This window comes from Hibiscus syriacus, unplaced genomic scaffold (genome assembly GCF_006381635.1).
Source record: "Hibiscus syriacus cultivar Baekdansim isolate YM2019G1 unplaced genomic scaffold, ASM638163v2 tig00111303_pilon, whole genome shotgun sequence".
Lineage (NCBI taxonomy): Eukaryota > Viridiplantae > Streptophyta > Magnoliopsida > Malvales > Malvaceae > Hibiscus > Hibiscus syriacus.
This window is the reverse complement of record NW_024063049.1, coordinates 799,430-815,052: the sequence shown is the minus strand read 5'-3', so window position 1 is coordinate 815,052 and position 15,623 is coordinate 799,430. Positions and strand designations below refer to the sequence as shown.

Sequence of the window (15,623 nt, the reverse complement as noted above, 5' to 3'; positions counted from 1 at the left end):
GTTATATTGTATATTTTATATTTCAAAATTTTATTAATTAATTCATTTAATAAATAATTTTTAATTCATTCATTTAATCAATGTTTGACGATTAAAACTTTTTTTTTTCTTTTGAATCATTTAGTGTCACATGTTAATTACAATATTATCGAACAATATTTCTAAAAACTTATTATTTTAAAATAACTTTCTAAATTTATCTTAGAATCGTAATAACAATTTATACAAATTTTCTTTAAAAATAAATATATTAACATGACAGATAATATGTGACGAATAGTAATACCTCAAAAAGTAATAAAAAATTAATTATTAATTGATCAAATAATTTAATTAATCTAACTTTACAGTTCAAAATTTAATTGGGTGAAAAAGATAAAATATTTAATTATAATATTTTAACAGTTCAAGAATTTCAATATAATTAAAATATTTTTTTATTAATTTAGAGTAAATACTAAGTAATATATTTAAAAATAACTCTCAAATTCTTATTAATAAACATTTATATCACTGATATCAATAATGCTCAAATTAGAAAATATTCATCACGGAGATTATTTAATTCGTAAAAAGAAAATAGGAGATTGAAGCAAAGCAATATAATACATAATGAGGTTTGAATCCATCCTTGGAAACAATTTTTGTTGCCAAACTTATAAGTTGTTCAATTAAATATACAAGCATCTACGTAATAAATTAGAATTTAGTGATCACTAGAAGCCAACGACAGTGAGGAACTTGGCAGTTGGCAGACTACTTTAGCATCGGTGGTGTAGAACTCGAACATCGTTTGGGAATTGCGGCAGACTGCTAACCGGAGTGGCCAGACCAGCCATGTGGAACCACGACGATGTAAAAAGGAATCTGCTGCAATCAAAAACTCAAACTCAAATACGAAGCATTACCATCAAACCTGCAAGAGGAAAATCAATATGCTGAGGGACAAAATGAAAAATGCAAAGACACTACGACGAACAATGGTGAATACCGAAGAAAACAATGGCAAGTCAGACAGATTATAATGCCTCAAAAATCTTAGTTCAAAATGGGAAATAGAAAAGAATATTTAATTCACATTCACACATCTAATTGATTCATCACTCTTGCCGTTAACAATTTCAGAAAGATCTTACAAACAAAAATACAATATATATATAAGAGTGTCTCCCACCTGAAATGATTGAGAGCATCTCAGAATCTTAATTTGAATTTGAACACTTTAGTTTACCCATCCCTGATTGAACCACCCCAAATGAACAAAAACAGCATGAAAACTATTTATCATAAAGGATGTTCCAGAACATGAGAAAACAAGATTATACAAATCCAAATTCAACAGATGCCACAAGAAAAAGAACCCAGACGGGAAAGAGGGGAAAATCACAAGAGGAAAACCCTCAAGAGACAAACGCTAAAGTATTTATTATAGCGCAGCTATGACTCGAAACGCTTCCACGGATATCAAAAGGAAGGCGATCTTAAGGGGCTGCGCTTGTAAAATTCATTCAAGAGACAAACCCAAAATTTTATGACTGAAAGCCATGAATCGAGAGAAGCCAATGAAAACCCTAATTTTCGAGTATGGAAGCGTTATGGATAAGAGAAGGCTAGAAGGAGGGTATTTATAGCCTTTTATGCGGGATTTAGGGTTACTGCTCAGCTGGTTGGGCTGGCCCGTTGACTATGGCGGGTTTCGGATTAGAGAATCAACAGTGGGCTTTATGCAATAATATAAGTACGAGATGAGACAGGCAATTTTCTTTTGTCGGTCTAATCTTATTTTAAAATTGAAAGTTTTTAGTTGGTTTTGATTCGTTTTAGCGTTTTAGAATGTTTTATCTTTTAATTTTTGAGATAAAATTTTATTATTGATATAATTCGATATATATATATATATATATATATTATTTGATAATACAAATAATTGAACATATATAGAGATATTATCCTTAAATAAGAGAGAATTATAAGGATAAATTCGTGAAAATTAAAAAAATGTATCACAATAGCATAAAAAATGTGTTACAAAGATAATTTTTGTTTCAAATTTAAAATCATCAAATACTTATATGGAGCATAAAACATTTGGAAAAAAACTATATCGCAGTTACCACAATTCTTTTTGCATTAACGACAACGGTGGTGGCTTTCGTTAGCTACTTCCGTGTCATTCCTATCATTTTTCAGTTGATTGTTGTTCGATTTTGTTAATTTTCAGTTGTATTTTTATCATATTTATAATAATATTTAATTTTCACCCTTTTCTTGGTAGATAATATCATGGTTATTAGGGATGAAACTATAACTAAATATTGAAAGGGGATAAATATTGGACTATTTAAAAAATATAGATTTATTAGGTATTTAAACTCAAATTTCAACATAAACCAAGTGACTTTAGTGATTAAGAGATTATTGTTATCCTCGAGGTATCAAGTTCGAGCACTGCGTATGTAGGGGTATGAGCGTTTATTGTCAAATAGTTGAGAGTCTTTATACATTTATTACTTTGTATTCACCTTATATTAAAAAAACTCAAAATTCACAAGACATCACCTAATTTGTCTAATATTTTGTAACCCCCTCAGACCGATGCGGGTAACCCGATCCGATCTGGGGTGTCACATTAAGGTCACCGGAGCGACCCACCGTAAAAATAGCGGAAAATTTAAAACTTTTATTAAAACATGTAAACTCATAAAATCATTTATAAATACAAAAGTAAACTTTACCAATATTCAGAAATAAAACAGATTTTCAGACTCGTATATAAAACAAAATACAACCTACATGCCCCATAATCACATGTACCATACTCTGCAAGTAACGTCGGAAGAACTCCCTTACTGATGCTGATAAATGCATTGGTACGATTCTTTTAACTCGAAAAGGTGAGTAACAGAGTGAGGTTTAGGAAGCTCAGTAATACAATACTACCAGTTGATGTTACATGACATACAAATAAATAATAAGCCATATAATTTCCTTATCGAATCATACTTATACCAGTTTTCAGAATATTCTGGGGTTCTACTGGTAGTTCATCGAGTAAAAACCATGAAGATCTTAGTTAATAGGAAACATTTATAGTATCACATTTTCAGGAGATCGAATATGATGTCTAGTGTGTTTCATTTAAAACCAATGAAAAGATATAAATATTTTAATTCCATAATGAAACCCTTCATCCATATTCCATTATGCAGTTTCCCATAACTGCATCCATAAGGGCTTACCCTAAGCACACATCAAAAAGGGAGCCAACCTAAGGGAACATCTTGGGGCTTATGGGCCTACCCAAGAAAGTTCTCAGGGCCACGGGGCCTACCCAAGAAAGATCTCAAGGCCGCAAGGCCTACCCAAGAATGATCTCAGGGCCACGAGGCCTACCCAAGAAAAATCCCAAGGTCGCAGGGCCTACCCAAGAATGATCTCGGGGTCGCAGAGCCTACCCAAGAGTCATATTAGGCCAGTAAAGTTTTACCAGCTTGATCAGAGTTGTACTTCCATATACCAGTCCTTCCAAAATCGGTATCTCAAAGATACAAGTTGTACAGTGAAAACCAATAATCATATAACAATCATAGTCCATAAGTCATCACTAGTAAGTCGGTGCATCAATAAAACAGTAAACCATAGATTTTGGTGTACCACAATTCAAAATAGATAAACCAATTAAGTAGTACATATGGAACACACTAGAGGGTCTAAGTATTTTTCAGAGACACTTGGTAGTTACCAAGATGGATAACATGAAACTGATGTCTTTTGATCAAATCCCAGGAATGAGGTCCTATTGAAAGGAGTCGATTACTAGTCGTTCTAATCAGACATTTAAATCGATCCTTTATAATCCCACTATGATTTAGGCGCATCTGGAAGGTGTTCAGGAACCTTTATACTGAATAATTTTAGATTCAGATTTATGGAGAGTGATTCCATTACTCAACCAATCTAGGGTATCCAGAATCTTTTGTATCTGAGTTACTTGTGTGAATCAGATATGACCAGAGTGATTTGAGCTGATAAAGGAGAAACACATATTCAGAACATTTTATCCTTTATATTGATCGATCGAATTATCAAACAACTCCCAGAACTGATGCATGTTGACAAGTCAATTCCTTGCCCTTCTAGGGTATTCACTCTTTAATACCAAAAATTTATTGTCCATAGATCCTTTTCAGAATCATCACTGAATAGATCTTAGGGGAACGAACAGATATTCCAATAGTCATTATTTCATTTTCACGTTTCAACGATATTAAAAGATACCAATGTACTTGATTTGTGGTTCATAACCCATAGGAATAGTACACTATGTAAACTCATCAAAGTTTTCAGACTTATCCAAATCACTTATTTAATCCTCAGTCATTGAGGTTACTAAGTTCATTTAGTAGTCAAGTCTATTCTAGTTACTTCGGGGTTTTTCAGAGTAATTCAGACGTTTCTAAATTTCGGATACATATTAGACTTCCGTTTAGTTCAATTTGGTATTCGTGATTGATTTGTCTAACGAATATTCACTTCTTAGTGCCGAATGTGCTCTAGAGTTGAGTACTCCCAGAATTATCATCGATCGAAATTTGAGGAGACGAACAAAATTCAAGTGGTATCTATGTCGTTCAGGTACTGACATAGCATTAGCGTTTGTCGGCCAACGTAAGGTGTTTTCCATAACTTTTTAAGGGCAATGCAACATCCATGCTTATTTGGATTCCTTAATGAATCCAAGACATTTACTTATTCTTGGCCATAAAGGTATTTTGGTCATTTTGGTACTCAATGTTGTTCCTTTCATTTCATAGACTGAGAATACCAAATCCTTCTTGGGTTTGATGAAATTCGTGGGTCATTTGCATTCTAGGGGTATTTTGGTTATTTTACAGATACAGGGTATTTCAATCATTTCTTTCCATCTGATCTTATTATTTAATTCAAACTTATCATCTATTTCAGTCATTTCGAACAATTCTGTCAAAAGAGCACCATCGATAATTTATTCTTCAGGTATTTACTCATAACTCGGAGATTTACGGATTATCAGGAATTTTCTGTATAAATGCGTAAACTTAACGATGAAACTAGTAATTCATAGATTTAGGCATGACTTCTTGAGTACTTTTTTATTCAAGGTCAATTCATGCTACTTTTTCCTCTCAAGGGTAATTTCGTAATTTCTTAATCATATAATTTTGGTATTAAAACTCTTAAGAAAGATAATTATAATTTAGAGATTTTAGGGTTAATCGCTTTTTCGGATAATCTCTAAACTTTAAATTATTCCTTATCAAACTTCTAGTATCTTGTACAAGCCATCTTGAGTTTAGAAATCGGTTATCCATATTTTCTAAGCAAAACTAGTATTTTCTATGCACATTAGTAGTTTCATCATATCAATATGTCTTTACAAACTTCTTATCCAACTTACAGGGTCAATTCTTGTCTTTTTACAACATAAGGGTATTTTCATAATTTTACCTAATTGAAATATTCTCATAATTTATCACGTAAACCGTATTCGGTTCAAATCCATCCATAATCAAACAACCATAATAGACCAATCATATACATCCATGCATTTATTCATTATCAACATGTTCCATAAAGCATAAAGAGGTAGTAATGTATTACCTCGATTTTCATGCTATAATGATCGACATTTAAACTCCATTCGAACGCCCTTGATCTTAAAATCAACTTCCAATAATTCCTCGGTTATATATCAACATAAATTTCATAAAAACGGAGCTTAATTGCGAAAAACGGAGCTTAATTGCGAAAAACGGATCGAATTGAGTAATAAATCAGTGGAAAACAGCTTACGAGGTTTGAATTTGGAAAAACAGACTTCGAAATCAGACTCATGACGTCGAAAAACATAAAATATAACTTTTCAAAAATTTTGACTTTTTGGTCAAAGTCAACGGTCAGTACATGACAATGGTCAAAGGCTCAGTCGGCTTGGCTCGGCTCAATGGCTCACCAAGCTGCCAGACAAGGCTCACTCGCAAAGGGGGGCGCGTGGGGGCGCGTGCGGAGGCCTAGGAGGTCAAAAAAATTGCATAAAAATTTCTAAAATTATTTTAAGGGATTTTGAGACACTTACCAAGCTCGGTTCACAATTTTGAACGGCGGAGAGCTCGATTTTAAAACATCGAAAACTTTAACTTCCTCACCCCTCACGCGCCGGCGACGACAGAGACAAGAAGGACACCGGTGGACTCGGAACGATGCAAGGAACATGATGGTGCAGGAGATGTCGAAAATGGGTGGCCAGATCGACTTGAATCGACGGAAAACAAATAGTGATCGAGTTAAAACCGACGATACTTTCGGTTGAGATTTACGGCGAACGAATCTGATTCACGACGAGAGGTTTGAGGGGTTTTGTTCATCGATTGACAACGAACACAATGGTGGTTTCGGATCGACGAACGGTGGTTGGACGGTGGAGAAATCAGAGCTCAAAATAGTTGATCGGGGGAGAGGAAATGAAAAATTTTATGAGAAAACAAACAGGGGAGGGGGTTTATAATTCAACACATAAGAAAAATATGTAAATTCAGGTCTGAGTCCCTGAATTTCCTAGACTTCCTAAAATGGTATGCCAACTTTGCGATTTTACAATTTAATCCTCAATTTCTTTCAAAATATAACTTAAATTCAATATTTTATAATATCTAAAATTTAGCCCCTGAGTTGAGGTGTGACATATTTAAACTTACAATAAACTAATTTAAATATTTATTTTTATATGAACCAAAATACTATTAGACCAAAATTATATATAATATACAAATTTTAACAGGGGTTGAGGCCCCTTTGGGCCCTCACTAAGCTCTGCCCCTGATGGCTATATACTTTTGGGCTCTCGATGCATGTTTCTTCTATTGGTCTTCTTCTTGATATAAAGTTCTACGAAATTTCTTGGTTACACTTTCCTAATGCCTGATTTATTCATTCGTTTGTATATGATATTATGTTGATTTTCAGATATATGTGCTAGATGAGACTACATATAAGGGGGATTGACTTTTCATTCGTTCGCTATGGATATTCTTCAAAATTTTCTCCTCTATATCTAGTGTTTGGGTACGTCAAAAATCATAATTCTTTGTATGTTGTTGTCTCAACTATTCACACTCTTATTCATCTTATTGCCATAGGTCACTCACAATTATATTTTACTTATGATAATCATAAATGTATTTATCTAGTATGCATATGACAACACGTTATTGATGATATTTTATTTGGTTAATGAATATTATAGTCCTACTTTCAAGATAAATAATTAAACAATTCAATAAAAAATAAAAAGACATAAATATAAAAAATAAGAAAAATAATAATCACGACAAATATTAACATACATCTATAAAATTAGCAGTTAAATAAACTTATGGATTATGGCTAAGAATTTTTTAAATTTTTCTTAAATTTAGATCGATTATTTTTGAAATCAAATAATAAAACAAGTTGATTGTTCAAACTTATTCATAAGTTTTTTTTTTGTTACAACTTAATTCCATCATTAACATACATCTCAGTACTCGATAATACAATGTCGAATCATGACTGGACCCGACCCATTACACCCATTAGCATGGGCTCGCCCTCCGTGTTTGGGAGACATCGAAAACACCATTCAGCGCCAACGCCACTTCTCTTCCACTATTCTGTTTGTCTGAAAAAAGAGAGGGTGCCCCGCCATTAAAACTCCCATTTTATTTTTACCAACATTTGAATACACCATGAACAGCACCCGCTTTTCTTAATCTAAAGCTTGCCCTTTTCCCCCCTAAACTCGACTAACCCAGTCTTATTCTCAAACTACACCACCTTTTCTCCCTTATCCTACACCTATCCTTACATTTTTTTGAGTAGTTTCTGACATTAGATATGCAGTTTTAGTTTGTGGGCAAAGTTTGGTTTCTTCAAAGTAAGTGTTAAATCCCTAATATGTTTGTTTTGTTAGGGTTTTTGGATGCTGGGTTTATAAAGTTCCTTTTTTATAATCAGAATTTTTTTTGGTTTGATTAAATGCTCATGATTTTAGGGGTTTAAAGTGGTTCTTTTAGCTTATTTATTAGGTTTTAAGGTTTATGATATTTGATCAGTTTTCTAAAATGGAATGGCTGCCTGGATCCTTTTGATTTACCTAGGGTTTCAATCTGTGTTCTTGAAGTGATTAAAAAGACGCAGTATTCCCCCCTTCAAATTATTATAAACCATGATTGTAAAGTAACTTATTGTTGTTATACTTATATATTGTTCGATATGACCAGCTTCAGAGTAAGCCTTACAAGGGTATATACAATGCCAGCTGAAGTCTCACATTACTGGTTTGAAGTTCAAAACTAAAAGATGCCACCTTTTGAAGATTAATTTTTGCAGTTTTTCATTATATTTGCATAGAAACGTAAGAACATAGCTCTTCCTAGATGTCCAGGTCTGAGAATGATGCGAATGAGAGAGAGGGGGACCTGGCCGTAGAAAATGGTTTCGTAAAAGAATCACAGTCATCTCCTTGTTCAAGTGTTTCGACAGCTGATGCGATTCCGGCTCAAAAGGCATCTGAAGGGAAAGATTCTCTTTCATATGCTAACATTCTTCGTTCAAGGAACAAGTTTGCTGATGCTCTTTCCCTATATAACCGCGTCTTGGAGAAGGATAGTGGGTGTGTTGAAGCCTATATTGGAAAAGGGATATGCCTGCAGATGCAGAACATGGGAAGGGCTGCCTTCGAGAGCTTTACAGAAGCCATTAAGTTGGACCCTCAGAATGCTTGTGCTCTCACTCACTGCGGTATACTGTACAACTATGAAGGTCGTTTGGTAGAAGCAGCTGAGGTATTTTCATTAGATTTTTTACCATTAATTTTTTTAACTAATTTGTGGGTATTTATAATTTGAGTCTTTGGTCTTTACTTGTTACTTGTGCAGTCTTATCAAAAAGCTTTGAGTGCAGACCCTTCATACAAACCGGCTGCAGAATGCCTGGCCATTGTTCTAACTGATCTTGGAACTAGCTTAAAGCTTGCTGGCAATACACAGGAGGGAATTCAGAAGTATTATGAAGCTCTTAAAATAGATCCACACTATGCTGTAATCTATTCTCCTTCACAATCCATTGTTAAACTTTGTTGAAACTAAAATTTTAATGCATGCAGTCTTGGTCTTTCAAGTTCCCATTTTCTCACTATGTGATGTTTTTTAATCTTCCGTTTTTATGTTGAATGTATATTTATAGCATTATCACTCATTTATACAACCTGCGTACTATAACCTTGGTGTCGTCTACTCTGAGATGATGCAATACGACACGACCCTTAGTTGCTATGAGAAGGCTGCACTAGAGAGACCTATGTATGCTGAAGCATATTGCAACATGGGTGTCATTTATAAAATCCGTGGTGACTTGGAATCTGTCATTGCCTGTTATGAGAGGTTGTTTGCTGCTGTTTGCTTAAAACTGTTGCCTGTTGGGCCTCAATTGTAGTTTATGTATTTGAGTGGTGCCTCCATCTCAACTGATTTTCTATTTGATTGACTGTTGTATAACCAGATGTCTAGCTGTATCCCCTAACTTCGAGATTGCAAAAAATAATATGGCAATTGCCTTGACAGATTTGGGAACAAAGGTGCTTCCTATCCCTCTTTATTTTAAGCAACTTTCCTTGTTTTCCTATCTCTTGCATGACCCTTTATTGAAGAAATTTAGCTCTTTATTCTGAAAAGAGGCTGCCATCTAATTTTCTCAATGAAATTAATATAATACTATTGATTTTGCTGATTTTGTCACCATCTATGTATATCCATCAAATTTCCTTGAGCTTAGAATGGGGATGCTTCATTACATACTTGTGTTCGTGTTTCTGTTCTTTTAAACAAATTACACTATCTTCAGTCACTTCTTACTTATTTGAATAACATATGGATTGTATGTCAACATAGCTCAATTGTGCCCTTCTAGTAATTGGTATATGCATCTACAATCAACAATCACAATGGGTTTTGACTTATAATTTTTGAATCTCCGTTTATGTTTTAATCTACACCAATGCTTCAACATACTTTTCTTGCATCATGGGCTACTCTTATTGACTTGTTCGTGGACGTCACTGTGTGTTTTCTTTGAAATAAGTAACTACTTAGTTTTTCTATCCCTGATTTTGCATTCAGTGATATGTCTCTTCAGGTTAAGTTGGAAGGAGACATTAACCAAGGTGTGGCATATTACAAGAAGGCATTATCTTATAATTGGCACTATGCAGATGCCATGTATAATCTCGGGGTCGCTTATGGTGAAATGCTGAAGTTCAATATGGTAAGTAATTATTTGAGATGCATTTGCTTTCAATCATATAGCAATTTAACTATCAATTTTTGTTTGGGTAGGCAGTTGTCTACTATGAACTTGCTTTCCACTTCAACCCCCATTGTGCAGAAGAATGCAACAATTTAGGAGTAATATACAAAGATAGAGACAACCTTGATAAAGCTGTAGAGTGTTATCAGGTATATGTTTGTTGCTTGTATAACATTTTTAATTCTTCTTTCTCTGCTGCCTTCCCAGGTCTTCATTACCTGTTATAATATCTTCTTGCAGTTGGCTTTGTCGATCAAACCAAACTTCTCTCAGTCATTGAACAATCTTGGTGTTGTCTACACAGTTCAGGTATGATGCTGCGTATAGATCTAACAATTAGACTCTACTATGTCTCTACAGTGATTGACTAGGTGCTCGCTATTGTTAGGGTAAAATGGATGCTGCTGCTAGCATGATCGAGAAAGCTATCATTGCTTGTCCCACCTATGCCGAAGCATATAATAATTTAGGTTTTTCCCTTCTGTCTTATGTTGTTTCAAAATCTGTATTCTTACCGGGGCACCTTGCACATGCCATCAGTTCCTTGACATATAAGCAATCTTACAGAAAATTTTTTGGGAAATAATTTCATTTTATATACAAATATATATATATATATATTTAATTTATTATTTTTATATATATTCAGGGGTTCTCTACAGAGATGCTGGCAATATATCCATGGCTATTACAGCTTATGAGCAATGCCTTAAGATAGATCCTGATTCTCGTAATGCAGGACAGGTACAAGTACATGAATCGTCTATTAGATTAAATGCTAATTGTTTGTTGAGAGAAAAACAGAATATTCAATTAAAAGGAAAATGAACTAGAGAAAAAAAATTAACACAATAAGTTGTCACTCGAGACTTCTATTCACCTTTAAAGTTTGATACTGTATGCTTCGGTTCTCCTTGTTTATTGATCGGTCCCATTTGTTTGTATTATGTTTCAAACTTTTTGCAGAACCGGCTGCTGGCAATGAACTACATAAATGAAGGAGATGATAAACTTTTTGACGCTCACAGGTTTAATTGAATTCGTAATACCCTAATTTGCATTTTGATATCTTTTTTCTATTAGTATTATGTTAATATCTGGTTGTCATTACAAATAATTTATGACCTTTGTGTGAGCATCTAAGAACAACTATATGAATATTTTATGTGCTACTATAATATTGAAGCCTTCTATCTCATATAGTTTTTTCGTATGCATTGTACAAATGCATGTTTTTAAGCCATAATGGCAACATCTTTCTAGTTTCCTTGTAATTTTGTGTTGACAAATAACCTGCATTGTGAAAAGCCTAAACTGATCTAGAATTTTTTATAAAGTTATGGATGATGAAAATATTAGCAACAATGACTATTGAGAACTTGATTTAAATGAAGTGATGATATCTTTGATACCCTGATATATACACTCTAAATAGATGCCTGAAAGAAAAGATATGGATAATCCCTGTTTACTTTCCCTGTTTCAATTCTATGGTCAATTGACAAATTTTATACATTTCTTGGCTGAATGGTGAATGCAAGTATTGGCATCTTGGAAAAACTTGATCAAATTTTGATCATCTTTGACTAATCTTAAACTCAGTTTCTTAAGGCCTTCTATTTATATTTTTTTAAAATAGGGACTGGGGAAGGCGATTTATGAGGTTATATCCGCAGTACAATTCATGGGACAAGCCAAAAGATCCGGAACGACCTCTTGTGATTGGATATATTTCTTCAGATTATTTCACTCATTCCGTGTCTTATTTCATTGAAGGCCCTCTTATTTATCATGACTATGGGAACTATCAGGTGGTTGTTTATTCTGCGGTAGTGAAGGTACTAAATCATCAGAGATATTTATGTCAGTTGCATAGTGACTTCCCTTAGCTTCCATCATCTGCAATCCTACAGATATGAGCATGTTTAGTTGAGTAACACCACCTTTGCTTTTATTTTCTCCTTTAAAGCTCCAAATGGATTCAAATTATATTTCAATGCCATCTGCGGCATCAAGGATGCATTAGGATTGTTTTCCTCCCTCAATTTACCCGTATTTATCATCATCCATTAAAGTAATTCCATGATTACACCCAGTGCCGGCTCAGCTGTGCAAAGCCCTTCATTAGAATTGTTTTTTTTTAAATAGAATCCTCTAATCCGTTCTTTTCTCGCCACTATGTTGTCCATATCAATAATTACGGTGGCAAAATATCTGGAACTATGACTCCATATTCTATTGCAAGATTTTAAGGTGTTATATTCATATATAATGGACTACGCTTTTCTTTCTGAACTTACATTCTTATGATTTTGCAGGCTGATGCAAAAACTATTAGATTTAGGGAAAGGGTCATGAAAAAGGGTGGGTTATGGAGAGATATTTATGGTGTTGATGAAAAGAAGGTTGCAAGTATGGTTAGAGAGGACAAAATTGACATCTTGGTAGAGCTTACTGGTCATACAGCCAACAACAAGTTGGGAACAATGGCATGTCGACCCGCACCAGTTCAGGTATTCTTAGGGCTCCATGTTTTTTGTTTTTTAAACTTTTTCCTGTTTAATTTCTTCTATCATTGATTGCACTAAAAGAATTTCCTTTTAAAAGAAATCTGTTGGAGTCGAATTTAAGTTGATTTTTGGGTGTTCGGTTTATGCACGGTGATTTTTGCTTTTTCTGTAAGCTTGATTTGGTAGGCTAGTAATTTTTCGACTTCTCCTTGATTTCTTTTAATGTCTTTCACTGCAGGTAACTTGGATTGGCTATCCCAATACTACTGGTTTGCCTACCATCGATTATCGAATAACCGATTCGTTTGCAGATCCTCCTGATACAAAGCAGAAGTAAGTCCTTTTTTACTTTAGAGTTTAGCCTCCTACATTTTTAATTAGAATTCTTATGTTCATGAAATATGGAAATGGTTTTTCTCGGGCAATAATCATGCATAATGACAGGCATGTTGAAGAGTTAGTTCGACTTCCAGAATGCTTCCTTTGTTATACTCCTTCCCTCGAGGCCGGACGTGTTTCACCGACTCCTGCTCTTGCCAATGGGTTCATTACATTTGGCAGCTTTAATAATCTGGCAAAGGTACTGTTTGGTGACTGTAACGGTATTCGGTAGTTTTTATTTGTCAGAGCATTCATAGTTAACCTATTATCTGAGCTTTTTGTCAGATAACACCCAAGGTTTTACGAGTATGGGCGAGGATATTATGTGCTGTTCCAAACTCCCGTCTCGTGGTAAAATGCAAGCCATTTTGTTGTGACAGTGTTCGGCAGAAATTTCTCACAACATTAGAGCAGTTGGGCTTAGAATCACTCCGTGTCGATCTTCTACCTCTAATTCTTCTTAACCATGATCATATGCAAGCTTATTCTCTTATGGACATCAGGTAGAATTTTACTGCATTCTTTGTGCCTTGCTAAGTTTTCCTTATCTTGTCTTCCCTGTTGTATATTTCTATGTTGCTCGGACTTGGATACTTCTCGTTATTGTTTTAAAAGTTTTATGAGCGTTTTAGTCAAAAAATAAGTCCGTGTTTTCTACTTCTAATGTTTGTTACTTGTCTTTATGTAGTTTGGACACCTTTCCATATGCCGGAATGGCGACAACATGTGAATTTCTATACATGGGAGTCCCATGTGTTACCATGGCCGGTTCAGTACATGCTCACAATGTTGGTGTTAGTATTCTCAGCAAAGTTGGTAAGGAGCTTCGCCTTTTCTTGTGAATATCTATTATCGGTTAATGCATTTTTTTCGTCCGGCTAAATTATATATTATACGGGTACTTACAATGTAGGGTTGCAACATCTGATAGCCAAAAATGAAGATGAATACGTCCAGTTGGCACTACAACTAGCATCAGACGTCACTGCCCTCCAGGACCTGAGAATGAGTCTTCGAGACCTTATGTCTAAATCACCTATCTGCGACGGACAAAACTTTATCAGCGGTTTGGAGGCAACATATCGAAACATGTGGTGCAGGTATTGTAAGGGTGATGTCCCATCTTTACGGTATATGGAAATGTTAGAAAAACAAGATGCAGCGGACGGGTTAGCTGTCAAAACTGTTGAACCGGAAAAAGTCACAATCTCAACGGACACCTCCCCTGGAGCGGTCAAGTCTAACGGATTTAATCAGGTCCCCTTACCTACTTTGAATCTTACTACTTCTGAAGAGAACGGGAATCTATTGCACCAGGCTACAAATCCAGGCAAGCTGAGCTGACATCTAAATTTCCGATGCATCGGTAGCACTTTCGGCGCTTTGTTGAACTCAGAATCGAATTCATTATGATTTGCAACGTCGTATTGCCTTCAATAGTATTTGTATTTTATAATGAGAAAGACTGCCTGTGGAAGTCTGAAGTATCGATTGGGAAAAGATGATGCTACAACTATCGAATATAGATGCCCGAATATGTTTTGTATTTTTTACGTCCCCGACTAGAGGGACTATAGAAATTCGGCCCTGGCTTCATATTACGAGGACAATTATTGTTTTGCTTAAGCATTGCAATTTTTACTGGTTTTGATAGCAGATTGAAAAAGGTAGTCTTATCTTCTATTTTTCAAATAGAAACTCGGGCTCGGGATGTGAAGCTTAAGTTTTGAGGCTATATGATTTGGGGTTAGAGAATTCTTCATTTGGATATTAGATTTGTTGAAAAGTAGACATCAAGTGGCCAAATTGATGACCAAATTTTCGGTGAAAAGTTGAAAAAAAATATTAAATTTGTCAAAATTGGGGCATCGAAAATTGGCTTGATTTTGTTGAAATTATGGTAATGAAAAGATTGTTTATTTAGTTCCTGGACTTTAGAATATTTATAAAGTTAGTCCTTAAGCTTCAATTATAAATATTTTATTTTATTTAACTTTAAATTTATCCCAAATCGTTCTAGTTTTATCATAATATTAGAGATTTTAGAGAGTTTTTTTAGAGTTGTTTTTTCATTTTTATCAAGAGAGAATTGTCATTGTTTTTTATTTGTTAAATCGAGAGAAGTTGTAATTCCTATTTTTTCATAGTGAAATTCTTCTATCGTTACCCGTGATTTTTATCCTATATTATTTAGGGGTTTTCAACTAAAATTTGTGTCTTTTTTATCTTCATTTTTATTTTCTCAAATTATCAGTTGCGATTTTTGCTCTATCCGATAGCCGTATTTCGCAACAATGGGTATCAGAGCCAGATTAGAGTGTGTAATATCTACTTATTGTCTTTGTGGTTGCC

At 34.4% G+C, this 15,623-nt stretch overlaps 1 protein-coding gene and 1 non-coding gene across 4 annotated transcripts; one reads left to right on the top strand and one right to left on the bottom strand.

The window, feature by feature from the left end:
• Positions 1–1,000: 1,000 nt before the first annotated feature.
• Positions 1,001–1,115, bottom strand: LOC120158119. The gene has a single exon (XR_005519201.1). It is a non-coding gene; the product is annotated as a small nucleolar RNA Z266 (small nucleolar RNA).
• A 6,494-nt stretch (positions 1,116–7,609) lies between these two features.
• LOC120158081 (probable UDP-N-acetylglucosamine--peptide N-acetylglucosaminyltransferase SPINDLY) lies at positions 7,610–14,905 on the top strand. Of its 3 annotated transcripts, XM_039169011.1 has the most exons (19): positions 7,610–7,951; positions 8,298–8,354; positions 8,462–8,861; positions 8,955–9,116; positions 9,283–9,458; positions 9,577–9,652; positions 10,210–10,338; positions 10,410–10,529; positions 10,621–10,689; positions 10,769–10,850; positions 11,030–11,124; positions 11,347–11,408; positions 12,020–12,218; positions 12,699–12,893; positions 13,129–13,223; positions 13,335–13,470; positions 13,557–13,774; positions 13,960–14,087; positions 14,185–14,905. In XM_039169011.1, exons 2-19 carry the CDS (start codon positions 8,329–8,331, stop codon positions 14,613–14,615), a joined length of 2,799 nt encoding a protein of 932 aa, XP_039024942.1. In that variant the 5' UTR covers positions 7,610–7,951; positions 8,298–8,328; the 3' UTR covers positions 14,616–14,905. The 3 variants fall into 3 exon arrangements, with proteins under 3 accessions (XP_039024942.1, XP_039024944.1, XP_039024943.1); XM_039169013.1 differs by lacking the exon at positions 8,298–8,354 and having other exon boundaries at positions 8,454–8,861; positions 14,185–14,904; XM_039169012.1 differs by lacking the exon at positions 8,298–8,354 and having other exon boundaries at positions 8,428–8,861; positions 14,185–14,904.
• Positions 14,906–15,623: the final 718 nt, after the last annotated feature.